Source organism: Somniosus microcephalus, chromosome 3 (assembly GCF_052327205.1).
Source record: "Somniosus microcephalus isolate GS21.2 chromosome 3, FLI_Smic_1.0, whole genome shotgun sequence".
Taxonomy (NCBI): Eukaryota; Metazoa; Chordata; class Chondrichthyes; order Squaliformes; family Somniosidae; genus Somniosus; species Somniosus microcephalus.
The window spans coordinates 34,332,606-34,347,770 of NC_140989.1; the positions used below are offsets into that span (position 1 = coordinate 34,332,606).

General features: G+C 45.6%; 1 protein-coding gene across 6 annotated transcripts in view; it reads left to right on the plus strand.

Annotated features, from left to right (window-relative positions):
* The window catches only part of LOC147120966 (fasciculation and elongation protein zeta-2-like), a 185,391-nt gene that overhangs the window by 111,780 nt on the left and 58,446 nt on the right, over positions 1-15,165 (plus strand). For all 6 annotated transcript variants that reach the window (XM_085979982.1, XM_085979979.1, XM_085979989.1 and 3 more), the window contains one exon: positions 8,957-9,073. In XM_085979982.1, coding sequence (XP_085836108.1) covers positions 8,957-9,073 — 117 coding nt within the window. The remainder of the gene's footprint in view (positions 1-8,956; positions 9,074-15,165) is intronic.

The window sequence follows — 15,165 nt, forward strand, 5'->3', positions numbered from 1 at the left end:
GGGGGCCTATAGACTATGCCCACCAGAGACTTTTTCCCCATATTATTTTTTATCTCCACCCAAACCGATTCTACATCTTGATCTTCTGAGCCAATATCAATTCTCACCACTGCACTGATCCCATCCTTTACCAACAAAGCCACCCCACCTCCCTTTCCTTTCTGTCTATCCTTCCGAATGTCAAATACCCTGGAATATTCAGTTCCCAGCCCTGGTCACCTTGCAACCATGTCTCTATAATGGCGATCAGATCATACCCATTTGTATATATTTGTGCCGTCAACTCATCATCTATCTTGTTACGAAAGCTGCGTGCATTCAGATATAGAGCTTTTAACTTTGTCTTTTTAACATTTCTCCTTGTTTTGGCCCCATTTTCTGTTGCACTCTTATTGCTTTCCCGATCTTCCTCCTTCCCCCCCCACCCCCCTGTACAGCTGAGCCACCTGTGGTACAGTGGACTTGGCTCTGGCTGTACTTCCCAGAGGAACCATTGCCCTCACCAGTATCCAGTCTGGTTAGAGAGTGAGATGCACTCAGGGGACTCCTTCACTACCTGCCTGGCCCTCCTTGTCTGTCTGACGGTCACCCATTCCCACTCTGCCTGCACACTCTTACACTGTGGGATGACTACCTCCTGAAACATGGGAAGCATCCTGGAGTTTCCACATGACACAAGATGTGCACTCCATGGGACTGAGGTGCCCTGCCATGCCTCTACTTAAGTCTATTTGTGTTAAGTTATTTAATAGTCTATTAATAGAAATAGATTTTTATTTTTTTTTTAAAACAAACACCAGCTACTCACCAATCAGCTCCTTCCCTTGTGCTGACGTCACTTACCTCGCTCATTGATGCTCGCGCTCCCTCTGGGCTCTTGGGCCTACCCTTATCTGCGACCGCTCCTCTTGCTCTCCCACAGGTCCGCTCTCGTGTCTATTAACTTAAAGACCTTGGGTTCTGTGGCTCCACTCCTTTTGAATTAGTAGTCTCACTTGCCTTCCTCTTCTCCACCAAAATCCTGCATTCATCAAATTCCTCCACTCTGCTTGCAATGGACTCTGTTTGCGTTCTCCCAACTCTGTCTCCAAGCTCTGTGCTCAAGCTTAATGTACTTTCATTAAATTTTTTGTTAGATTTGCCCAAGGATATCTGATGATGGCAGGTTTGAAGGAAGGGGTCAGTACCTGAGGAGAGCGAACCATTAACAATATCAGCTGACATGGGGGTCAGGAAAGGAATTTGGGTGGTTAGCAATTTGGTGGGAATAGGATCCGGGGAGCAGGGAGGGGGTGGGTCTCGCGAACAAGTTGAGCTCAGAGAGGGCATGAGGGGTATATAGGAGAGAAACTAGAGAAAAATGCAGGGTGGAACCTTGGGGGAAGTTTGGCTTGGTGGGCTGGGGAAGGGAGGGAAGGGGCAGAGACAGTTGAATGGATGGTCTCCATCTTCGTGACAGAGGTCCATGAGCTCCTCGTACTTTTATTTTGAAGGTGAGAGTGGAGGGGGCAGGGGAGAGGGGTTTAAGATGATGGTTTGTAGTAGAGAAGAGAAGCCGGAGGTTATCTTTGCATTCTAGGATCATCCTGGAATAGTGAGCAGTTTGGCAGAGGGGAGCAGGACCTGATAGGAGCGGAAGACATGGGTATGGTTCTTAATGAATACTTTGAGCCTGTTTTCACAAGAGAGAGGGACGATGCAGAAATTGCAATCAGGGAGGAGGAGTGTGAAATATTGGATGAAATAAACATAGTGGCCCCGATTTTCTGCCAGCCGTCGGGTGGGTTTTCAGGCGGGCGGGGGCTGGAAATCGCAGAAATAGGGGGTTGCGACCCCCCCCCCCCGCCGCCTGATTCCCCGCCCTGTCCGATTTTCGGACCGCCGTTTCTCCGCGACCCGAATCGGTCCCACCCGCCACTGGCCGTTGGAACACTACTCAGCAATTATTACCATCTTTAAACCTATTTTCAGGGGCCGTTGCAATTTTGTGGGGTTCCCCACGCTAAACATGCCTGCGGGGAACCCCGCTGATGAAACCTGGCGTGAAGCTTGCCGGCTTGCTTGCTGTCGGCTGCAGGTCATTCGGGAAAGCTGCGATTTAATCGGAGAGCATTTGTATGGTGAAGGACCTTGTTGCTGCAGGTTTGGGGCTACTTCTTCAAGGCTTAGGCACAGCTGTGGAAGGTTGGAGCCTCACACACTTCTCCAATGTGATCTCCTGGGAAGCCCCTCTCGCCACCCTCACTCAGCGCTTCCTCAGCGGAGGCATCTACGAGAAGCATGGGACGCCTTTTTTTCCTTCCCTTCTTGCCATTAGAGGATCTCCAGCAGCAGAGGCGGCAGCAGCAGAACCAGGAACAGCAGGATGAGCACCAGGCTGCTGCTCACTCACCTGAAGCTGCACAGGCCAGAAGGGGCCAGTGCTTGGAAGTGGCTTGAGAGCATCTTGCTGCGCTTTAGGGGGCCATGGGGACCCGTATCTGCACTGGCAGTCCTACTCAGAAGGACTTCCATGAAGGTCTGGTTTCTCTGTTCAATAGATGGCCAACGCTCCTCAAGATGTCATTCTCTTATGAGCACTCACCATGTTTTCCGTACCCTGGTGAGTTATCGCCTCCATGGAGGTTGCCAACCTTTCCATGGTGATGCGTTCATGTGCCAATGACTCCACAAAGGCTCTGCTCATGGTCGCTATGGACTCCTCCATTCGCTCCACACTCGCAGCGACCCTGGAGACAAAACCTGCCAGCGACTCCTGCATCTGTGCATGGAGATCCATCGCCTCTTCTCTTGCGGATGGAGGCAGAGGGTCGACATGCAGCGCAGCTGAGCTGAGCTGGCAGAGTCCTGCGCCCTCCGACGAGGACTCTCCACTGCTGTCCCTGTCTCCACAATCTGCTGAGGCTCACTTGTGAGCTGTGAAACACCAGGTGACAACTCTACTCGATGTCCCGAAGGTCCCCAGAAGGTGTGAGTGTCTGCGCTGGTGCTGGGTGCGCTTATTTCTGCTGACGCTGTGCCCTCAGAAGTTGCCAATTCCTCTGAGGAGTCTGGCATCTCAGGCTCTTCCTCCTGCACTACTGGGGACGGGGGCTCTCGATGGTCCTGTGGGGGAGTCAAGGAAAAAGTTAGAGATGTGATGCCAAGGTTACATGCACATTTGAGTTGTCATCTGCTGACACCTGCATCCATGTAGCCTTGGTCTCAGTGGGAGGCCTCTTCCTGCCTGACCTAGGGAAGAGGACCTCCCTGTGGGCCCTAACCCCATCCAATAATGCCTGCAGTGAAGCTTTGTCGAATTTGGAGGCAGCTCGGTGTCTGGCACTGGCCACAGCTGCTGCAGGCTCCTCTGCCATCCTGTATGGTTCGTTTGTAAGCCAACAGAGGAAGCAATGCTTGCTGTGGACCTTGAAAGCACCACGAATGATGACATCATACTGTGGGGCTTTCTGACTAGAAATGGACAATTAGCAAGGCTGTCCACACGCTGGAAATTAATTGGCCACTTGAGGAAAAATTGCGTGCAGCTGGCTGACATTTTTTTGTGTGTCAGAACCTCACATTCGGGGAATCTGACCATTTCCCACACAATCCACAAAATCGGGCCCAGTGAAAGAGGAAGTATTAAAGGGTTTAGCATCTTTAAAAGTGGATAAATCCCTAGGCCCAGATGAAATGTATCCCAGACAGTTAAGAGAAGTAAGAGAGGAAATAGCAGAGGCTCTGACCATCATTTTCCAATCCTCTCTGGCTTCAGATGTGGTGCCAGAGGACTGGAGGACTGCAAACGTGGTACCGTTGTTTAAAAAGGGAGAAAGGAATAGACCGAGTAATTACAGGCCAGTCAGCCTAACCTCGGTGGTGGGAAAATTATTGGAAAAAATTCTGAGGGACAGGATAAATCTTCATTTGGAAAGACACGGATTAATCAGGGACAGTCAGCATGGATTTGTCGTGTCTGACTAAATTGATTGAATTTTTTGAGGAGGTAACAAGGAGGGTTGATGAGGGTAGTGCATTTGATGTAGTCTATATGGATTTTAGCAAGGCTTTTGATAAGGTCCCACATGACAGACTGGTCATAAAAGTAAAAGCCCATGGGATCCAAGGCAAAGTGGCAAGTTGGATCCAAAATTGGCTCAGAGGCAGGAAACAAAGGGTAATGGTCGAAGGGTGTTTTTGTGACTGGAAGGCTGTTTCCAGTGGGGTTCCGCAGGGCTTAGTACTGGGGCCTTTGCTTTTTGTGGTATATATCAATGATTTGGACTTGAATGTAGGAAGTATGATTAAGAAGTTTGCAGATAATGAAGAAGAAAGCTGTAGACTGCAGGAAGATATCAATGGACTGGTCTGGTGGGCAGAACAGTGGCAAATGGAATTCAATCCGGAGAAGTGTGAGGTAATGCATTTGGGGAGGGCTAACAAGGCAAGGGAATACACAATAAATGGTAGGACACTGAGGTGCAGAGGATCAGAGGGACCTTGGAGTGCATGTCCACAGATCCCTTAAGGTGGTTAAGAAGGTATACGGGATACTTGCCTTTATTAGCCAAGGCGTAGAATATAAGAGCAGGGAGGTTATGCTTGAACTGTATAAAACACTAGTTAGGCCGCAGCTAGAATACTGTGTGCAGTTCTGGTCACCACATTACAGGAAGGATGTGACTGCACTAGAGAGGCTGCAGAGGAGATTTATGAGGATGTTGCCTGGGCTGGGGAATTTTAGCTATGAGGAAAGATTGGATAGGCTGGGGTTGTTTTCTTTGGAACAGAGAAGGCTGAGGGGAGACCTAATTGAGGTGTATAAAATTATGAGGGGCCTAGATAAAGTGGGTAGGAAGAACCTATTTCCCTTAGCAGGGTCAATAACCAGGGGGCATAGATTTAAAGTAATTGGTAGGAGATTTAGAGGGGATTTGAGGAGAAATCTTTTCATCCAGAGGGTGGTGGGGGTTTGGAACTCACTGCCTGAAAGGGTGGTAGAGGCAGAGACCCTCATCACATTTAAAAAGCACAGGTAGACTATCCTTTATCCGAAAACCTCAGGACCAGCCGTGTTTCGGTTTTAGGAAAATTTCGGATTTCAGAAGGTGCGCGAAAACACTTCGGTTTTCAGAGGTAATTCGGTTTTCGGGGGTGCGGATAAAGGATACACTATCCCTTATCCGAAAGGGTGGGATAAATAACGACTATAAATACTGTAGTTACAGGGATAAATACTGTAGTACAGTTTATTTGTAAGGAAAACATTCAGTAAAACTTCAAACATGTACAGGTACAAACTAAGCTAAATACCTGTACATAAACATGCAATAAAGGTACATTACATCTGGCTTGAGGATCTTGGAGAAGATGGTACATCAGTGTTGTCATCATTGTCATCAGGTTGGAGTTGGACATCTGAAGATGGGCCAGGAACAGGATTCTCAAGTGATGAAGCAGCATTACATCTGGCTTGAGGATCTTGGAGAAGAGGGTACATCAGTGTTGGCATCATTGTCATCAGGTTGGAGTTGGACATCTGAAGATGGGCCAGGAACAGGATTCTCAAGTGATGAAGCAGCATTACATCTGGCTTGAGGATCTTGGAGAAGAGGGTACATCAGTGTTGGCATCATTGTCATCAGGTTGGAGTTGGACATCTGAAGATGGGCCAGGAACAGGATTCTCAAGTGATGAAGCATGACTACGACAGACGGCCTTTTTAAAGACTTCTTCCAGTGTCATCTGTCTCATTAACATTGGTTTCTGTCTAAGCAGTCTCTCTTTAATTGAGTAAACTTGCATAATCTCTTGCTCACTGATAAATGCACGTTGTTCAAGGCCAGCAATTAACTGATCACACATTGTCACCATATCGTCTATGGGGATTTTTTCACCTGTGTTCACAATGTCATCATCATCATCACTACTGTCCTCATGCTTGTCTTTATTTAACACCATTTCAGCAATTTCCCCATCACTCAACGAATTCACAACAGGTGCATCATTGTCAATGTTCAGCACTTCTTCGATGTCAGCTTCCTCTAACGTATTTACACTTTCGGATGATAAACCTTTGGCGTAAGTGAGGAGGTTTGATATCATCATCTTCTCCTGACTGACAGGAAATCCTTCAAACTCGTCATCTGCAGGTCCATCTTCATGAAACATCGTTGAAGGCCAAAGTCTGTGCCAAGCATTTGTTAATGTTGGTTTGTCAACATCGTTCCAAGCATTAGCAACTGCATAAATGGCATCCTTAACATTGAATTCTTTCAGGAAGCTTTGGATTCCTTCGCCTCTGTTGATTGCATCAAGCATAGAGTTCAAAAAAACGTCTTTATACTTGCTCTTCATGGAGCGTAAAATTCCTTGGTCACAAGGCTGTATTAAAGATGTCACATTAGGGGGAAAGTTAATGCTGAAAACATAACTTTTCACAAGAAGTTCAGGAGGGGGATGTGCGGAGCAGTTGTCCAGGAACAATAAAATTTTGCAGTTTTCTTCCAGCCCAACTTGCCTGCAATGAGCTCGTGTCGCTGGTACGAAGTGGTTATTGAACCAGTGAGAAAATAGTCCTCTGGTTACCCATGCTTTCCTGCTCGCATAATAATGCACAGGTAAATTGCATACACCTTTCAAACATCTCAGATGTTGGCTTTTTCCAATCACTACCAACTTTAACTTGTGTGCCAATGCTGCAGGCACACACAAGAACAGTCAACCTGTCCTTAGCATCCTTAAAACCTGCTGGTGCACTCTCATCAGCCGTTGCTAATGTTTTTCTAGGAACGTAGCGCCAGAACAGAGCTGTTTCATCAGCATTGTAAATTTGTTCAGGACCGAGGTTTTCATCCGATATTATTTTTGCAAACTCATCTATGTAATTTTCAGCTGATTCATGATCAGCAGAAGTTTTTTCACCACAGATTTTCAGATATTTTATACCATGACGCTTCTTAAATTTATGCAGCCAACCTTCTGAATATTCACACTCAACTTCAATGTTCAGTTCTTCATGGTATATTCTAGCTTGCTTCATGACCATCAAACCAGTCAGTGGCACACGTTCACCTCTGCGTTGTCGAATCCACTCAATCAGCACATGGTCAAGATCTTCATTTTTTGCCCTATGCAATGTTTTCCTAATTTTCATTAGTTTATGGTCATCACGGTCAGTGTAAAATTTCAACAACTTGTCTTTCTGTTTCTTTAAGTCATATACGGTGGTACTTCCCACACCATATTCTTCAGTAAGATGTCGCACAGACACACCACGATCAAGCTTCTGCAATAACTCCACTTTCTGCGATATCGATAATGAGCGATGCTTCCTTCTCTGCTTCTCACTGTTACCCATTGGGGTATCTGCAGCTCTTTTTAGCATTTTCACAAATTGTTAAAAGCCAGCAAATATCTAAGCGAGCTGCAAATATCACAGAGAGCAGCATAACACCTGCGTGGGTCAAGCATCGGCAGCGTCGGGTCATGCTTTGCGCCACTTTCGGCTTTCAGAGGTTTTCTGGTTTCGGATGTGCGGATAAAGGCTGGTACACTATCTCTTATCCAAAATGGGGTGGGGGTCGGCAGGGGTGGGGTACGGCGGGGGGGGTGGGGGTCGGGGTGGGGGTCGGGTTCGGCCGGGGGGTCGGGGGTGGGGGTCGGCGGGGGTCGTGGTCGTGCGCATTTCGGTTTTCAGAAGTCATGCTTTGCTCCACTTTCGGCTTTCAGAGGTTTTCTGGTTTCGGATGTGCGGATAAAGGCTGGTACGCTTACGCTGAGCGATTTTCGGTTTTCAGAAGTGCGGAAAAATGCTACACTATCCCTTATCCGGCTAGGCCTGTAAGTCGGGCGCCACTCTGGTCATGTCGTGCGCACGACGTACGCTGACCGAAAAAACCTTCGGTTTTTAGAGGGTTTCGGTTTTCGGAAGTCCGGATAAAGGGTAGTCTACCTGTACTTGGATATGCACAAGTGTTGTAACCTACAAGGCTACGGACCAAGTGCTGGAAAGTGGGATTAGGGTGGATAGCTCTTTGTCGGCTGGCACGGACAAGATGGGCCAAATGGCGGCCTCCTGTGCTGTAAATTTCTATGATCGTGCTCTATGTGGTCCAGCCAGATCTGGCGATGAATCGCTAAACCAGTTGTCCAGCATAAATATTCACTTCTGCATCCCTTGGACTTAAAGGGGCAGAGATGGAGGACGTACCGGGGGAATGACCAGGGTGAGCGAGAGTAATGGTTTTGATGGGGCAAGGGCATCAAAGGTGGAGGTGAGGGTGCGATTGAGCAGATCGGTAGCTGCAGAAATGTTGTGGCAAATGGAGGGCCGATGGCTAGACAGTTAGAAATTTGAAAGTGCCATTGTAAGTGACTTGGAGAAAAACCTGTAGTTTTCACAGCTGCTCCATTTTGGACCTCTAAACCTGCACAGAGCTGCTAACGTTAATTAGTGGTCCAATCGGCAAGCAACATCCTGGGGTCCAGTAAAGATCAGCCTAGTTTTCAATCCTACAGATAGGTGGAAGGTGTCCAATCGTAACATTTTCAGTAGTGATCCAAAGTAATTATACCTGTTGCTAGATTGCTGTTTACCAATATTTGTTGTGTCTTTCTATAAGTTGTATGAATATGCATTTTTGCTTGTAGTACAAGACATACTATGTAGAACAATTAAATCCTTACCTTATAGCACTGGTTTATCCCTTGAACCTCTTTGTAAAAGCATCATATTTCAAAGTGGAGTAGTCATGTCTGGTCTTCATTGATACCAGTGTAGAACAACATATCAATGATACTAATGGTTGACTACAGCAATATTGTTCTTCAGGAGGGTTATGCTCAAAGTCAATAATGAACAAAAGCAAGTGAAAGAGATGATGAATTATAAATGAAAACATTGTTGATTTTCAAGTTTTCCAATAAACAAAGACTAAGTAATTTAACCATTGATTTTATTTTTGTTTGCTAGCTGAACGATAACCTTAACCTTGATCTTTCTGATGACGAGGAGCTACGGGATCAACTGGACATGCATTCCATCATCGTTTCTTGTATAAATGACGAGCCACTCTTCACAGCTGAACAGGTGACTTCAATATGCGCACTTACTCTGTAAAATATAACCAGTCCCACTATAAAGCAACCAGATTTTTTAAAAAATCAATGGAATGTTCAATTAATTAACAAAATAATTGTTCAAGTAAAGTGTGTGAGCAAATCCCAGCCTTTTTCAGTCATTCTAAGGAGATATGTTAGTTATTTAACTGATGGACTTAAAAATACTTTTTTGATTGTTGCAATATTAGCAGTCTTCTATAGAACAGAATGATCAGTTCAGATATGTTTATAGTAAGATATTATGCCCATTATATCCACGTTGTTTTATGTCAGACGAATAATATAATTCAACCATTTCCAACTTCTCCAGGAATATGGCCGATGCAGCTCATCATTCAGAATGCAACACAACATTTCTCCCCCACTATGTCTCTATCCAGTAGATTTATCCTAGAGGACATGTTTTGTTAGTTCTCGGTCTGGTGACGTAAACATGTCAAAGCTCGACCACCCCTTGACCATATTCCTGCTTGTCCAATATCCAGACTTCGATGAGTCATAGCTTTCTCTAGCTCAACATTGGGAAGACCAAAATCGTCATCTTTGACCCCTACCACAAACTCTGCTCCCTTGCCACTGATTCCATCCTCCTCCCTAACCACTCTTTCGGGCTGAAGTGATGGCAGCCTTGCCATTCAGTCTGACCCTGAGCTGAGCTTTAAACCTTGCATCCTGTCCATCACTTACTTCCATATCAGTTGTATTGCCTACCTCCAACCCTAACGCAGCCCTCCACTACTGAAACCCTTCTACATACCTTTGTTACCTCCAGACTTGACTTCTCCAACACTCTCCTAGCTGGCCTTCCATCCTCCATAAAGTCCAGCTTGTCCAAGGCTCTGCATGTATCCTGTCCCGCACTAAGTCCTGCTCATCCTCCACATCCACCATGGCTCCTGGTCCCGCAGGGCCTCATAATCATAGAGTAGGCTGTTTCTGTATTGAGCAAATTTGTTCATTAGAACACCTCTTCACATTTTATGAGCGAGAGAGAGAGAACCATATGGCACTGTTAGAAAGTATTACAAGGCCAAATGATTCTTGAAACTTGATAGAGGTAGAAGCTATAATTACAGTTATATAAAGTCACATCTGCCAGGTGTCACTTATTAGAAGTGACAATCATTTGTCTGCGTTAAAAATGTGATCTAATTTGACGTCTGTCACTCTTTAAACACAGCTCCATATATTTAAATAGTTTGCAAGTTATGCCGCTACTGATGATTATAATTGTCACTCCTGACATTCAGCAGAAACTGACAGCTCTGATAAAGTATTGAAGATTTGATGACAATGTAATAGCTTGATCGGGCAGGGTGTTGAAGTGTACTTCACCAAGAATATTGCTATCTTCATAACTAAGGTTTTCACTGTCCCTTTAGACCAAGTGACTGCCCTATTTCAGCACCATAAAACTTAAAACATAGGCAATAGAAGACAATGGCTGAGAATACTCTTAATTGTATCGCAACAATCTTAAGTGTGTTAACCGATCCAATTTTCAGCTCTCACACTGCAACACTGAAATAAACACCGATTACAATAATAAAATTACTCTAATATTAACCCTTTCGCATTCAGATATTTAATAGTTCTGCTTGGGCTGTTCTTGTTTCCTCCTATTTTCCATTTTTCCTGTTCTTTTTTTATCTTTAATGTTACTTTTTTTCTACCTATCTTTTCTCGCCCAGAATTTGAGAGTCTTTGGGGGAGAAATTCAGTTGGTTAGCGCCTGGCGGGGGCGCTGATGCAGTTGCGCCGGGGCGAGGCGAATCCAGTGGTGCACGCCAAATCCGCCCCCTGTAGCGCCGCTGCTAATCGTTACCGCTAGGGACTTCAATGCCGGACAGATCGTGACATCAGTGAGTGTGCAATGCTCACTGGGCGCCCGATCTGCCAAATTCATTTTCGCCCCCTGCCTAAGCACCTCATCCCGACACCGACAGGGAGAGGAGGCGTCAAGCCGGCGGATGCCAGCTCCAGGGGCGCTACTTAAAGGGATCATGAGTAATGAGTCGCAGCTGTCAGGTTAGTGCTGTTTCACTGCTTGAGTTTGAGATTGTGCAACAATTTAATTCAGTTATTTAAAAGTCCTTTTAGTTTCAGGAGTGTTGTGGCTACTGAAAATTAGTTACATTTATTCTGACAACATATCAAAGTGCTACACTTGTTTACATTAATGGGGGCTGTACTGGCAGTTGACCTCGTCCTTCAGGATCTAATGCAGAGAACATAAGAAATAAGAGCAGGAGTAGGCCATACAGCCCCTCGAGCCTGCTCCGCCATTCAATAAGACCATGGCTGATCATCAATCTCAACTCCACTTTCCCGCCCAATCTCCATATCCCTTGATTTCCCTAGAGTCCAAAAATCTATCTCTCCCAGCCTTGAATATACTCAGACTCCGCATTCACAACCCTCTGGGGCAGATAATTCCAAAGATTCACAACCCTCTGAGTGAAGAAATTCTTCCTCATCTCAGTCTTAAATGGCCGACCCCTCGTCATGAATCTTATTTCATGAGTCATTTCTTCATTAATGATAACACTGGGCGGCCAGCTGGTAGCGCTGTCCAAGGAGTATAAATACTCGGGTGTGGGCCCAGTTTGCCCAGGACGTTTTTGTAACCAGGAACTAGTGATGTAACTAGAATCTCATGGTTGTGAAACAGTTGATTAAAGCCTTGTTTTATACTCAAGCTAAGTGCTTAGTAGTTATTTTACATCACTCCTTATCCTGAGACCACGCCCCCTAGTTCTAGACACTCCAGTCAGGGGAAACAACCTCTCAGCATCTACCCTGTCAATCTCCTTCAGAATCTTGTATGTTTCAATGAGATCACCTCTCATTCTCCTAAACTCCACAGAGAGTATCGGCCCATTCTACATAATCTCTCATCATAGGACAGCCCTCTCATCCCAGGAACCAATCTAGTGAACCTTCGTTGCACCGCTTCCAAGGCAAGTATATCCTTCCTTAGATAAGGAGACCAAAACTGTGCACAGTACTCCAAGTGTGGTCTCACCAAGGCCCTGTACAATTGTAGCAAGACTTCCTTACTATTCTACTCCAACCCCCTTGCAATAAAGGCCAACATGCCATTTGCCTTCCTTATTGCTTGGGTGTCCTCGTGTTTCTTGCACGAGGACACCCAACTCTCTCTCAACACCAACATTTGAAAGTTTCTCACCACTCTCTATTCTTCCTACCAAAGTGAATAATCTCACATTTCCCTACATTATACTCCATCCGCCACCTTACTGCCCACTCACTTAGTCTATCTATATCCCTTTGCAGCCTCTTTGTATTCTCCTCACAACTTACTGTCCCACCTAGCTTTGTATCATCAGCAAACTTGGATACATTACACTCGTTCCCTTCATCTAGGTCATTAATATAGATTGTAAATAGCTGAGGCCCCAACACTGATCCTTGCGACACCCCACTAGTTACAGCCTGCCAACCTGAAAAAGATTCGTTTATCCCTACTCTCTTGTTTTCTGTCCATTAACCAATCCTCTATCCATGCTACTATATTACCCCCAACCCCATGAGCCCTAATCTTGTGTAATAACCTTTTATGTGGCACCTTATCGAATGCCTTTTGGAAATCCAAATATACTACATCCGCTGGTTCCCCTTTATGTACCCTACTAGTTACATCCTCAAAACACTCCAATAAATTTGTCAAACACGATTTCCCTTTCATAAACCCATGTTGACTCTGCCTAAGAGGGGGTGGAGGCAGTGAGAAAGACTGGAACATGTGGCCAGAGGGAGGAGGATGGCCATCAGGGCTCAACAGGAGGCCTTACCCTCTGAGGGTATTCCGACAGCACTTCTACCATCAATGAAGCGAGGAGCAGTGTATTAGAGGGCTCTGCATTACCAAGGTGGTAGTCACAGAACTCTGCCACCTCCTTCAAACAGACCTCCAGCCTCACACCAGGATGACTTAAACCCCAGATGCTCTTTGCTCACAACATGCCCATCATGCCATCCCTCTGTCATGCCATATCACAACATCATCCTGGGCGCAAAGTTGAAATGAGAGAGACCACAAAATATTGCAAACTCCATGAATAAATTTACACATAAACAGATCACACATCACAATAATTCCAACAACTAATGAATGACCTTTGCGCCGGCCATAGTTGAAAAGCTGTCATTGTGTGCAAGGCATGAGCTGTGGGTGTGAGTGTTGGTAGGTAGAGATTGTTGTTGTGAGCGTTGGCGGTCTGGTGCTTTGGGCAGCGTGTGAAGCTTGTGGCACAGATGGTGGTATGTAGCATTTGGTGAAGCATTCAATCACCCTGACCACCCGACTGAGGTGGATCTGCCGTGAGCACGCCTGCTTCAGTCCTCCTTCTCCTTGTTTACCTCTCCTTGCTAAGGGAACTGCACAGCCAGCATTGCTGAGAATGAGGTGCTGCAGTATCCATGAATCTCCCCTTTAAGTACTGGGAAAAGCCTGTGGTGATGATGATTTGAGATTAGACTGCACCCGATATTGGTCAGCGCTTTGAGTTTAACGCCACTCAGCCAGGCCATTAGCGTTTGATTTAGCACTCCAATCCTTTCTTTCAGCAATGAGACTGAATTTTGCGTGCAGTCTGAATCATTAGCACCTAAATCTCAAACTTTTCTAAAGTTAGCACCCATCCCTGGGCTATAATGAATTTCTCCCCCTAAAACTTACTTCCTCCCATAGCCCATTTAGAGGTTGGAGAACATTTAGAAAAATTGAGTTTTGTTGGCCAGAAAAGGTGCTTTTAAGACTTTTTTTTCAGCCAATCAAAAGCCCAGACTTGGAATTTGAATTGGCCATATTAGGATACAACCAGTGATATGTTGGATGGCAGCATGAAGGACAGCTTTGGAGTGTCTGTGCCAGACATTTCTGAAAGAAATGTGGTGTTCGTTCTTTTGCTGATATTGTGTTATTGTCAGATTCACCTAGGGATCCAAAGCACTCCACCCGCCATCTTGAACAATAGGCTAACCAGTGGGATATGGTGGCTGGCGGTTCCAAGTGCAGTACTATGGGTTTGCACAGCTCAAAAGGGTATCTTAAAGTTAGAAGGTAAACTTTATCCCAACTGCTGGGGGCCCTGGTGGATGCCATTTCAGCCTTTCGGGTGAAAGAGCACTTTGTAATTGAAGAACGACAAGTAAGGCCAAAGCTCCAATGCAGGTTAAGGTTACGGCATATAACATGTTAGGATCAGTATTCATTACATAGGATATACAGCACAGAAACAGCCTATTTGGCCCAACCAGTCCATGCCGGCATTTATGCTCCACACGAGTCTCCTCCCGTCTTTCTTCATCTAAATCTATCAGCATAACCCTCTATTCCCTTTTCCCTCATATGCTTGTCTAGCTTCCTCTTAAATGCATCCATACTATTCGCTTCAACCACTCCCTGTGGTAGCGAGTTCCACATTCTCACCACTCTTTGGGTAAAGATGTTTCTTCTGAATTCCCTATTGGATTTCTTGGTGACAAAAAGTGAAATGACCTGCCACTGAGTACCCTGGAGAGAGAGAGTCAGTCTCAGCAGCCATGCCTCTTGTGGCACAGTGCGCAGATGACATAAGCATTAGCTCAAACTCAAGCTTGACTGTTTTCTAATGACTAACTAGTCACTGTCTTCTTGAGGTGAGTATGAGGAGCTAAGATGTGTTTCTTTGGGGCCAGCGGCAGACTACCTGATGGTACTTTGGCACCAAGTCAATCCCTTTGGTGAACTAGGTAATCTGATACCTGAGCCAGGGAGGTCTATACTACTTTTGATGACTGACCAGCAAGCCTGGCTCATTTATGTAACCTGGAGGGGTAGAGCAGTCACTGGCAGTTAGGATTCTTGCTACTCGCCTCCAGGTAACCATATACAGTATAGGGCAGAGGGAATCCATGCCATAATGCCACTAGTTCCTGTTAGTGGAGACAACAACAATAATTGTTGGAGACTGGGGAAAACACAACAGGAATAAGCCTTATTTGCCACAGGAGTTTTGCATTACATTCGCTTCAAACCCAAAGCCTAGATGCTCC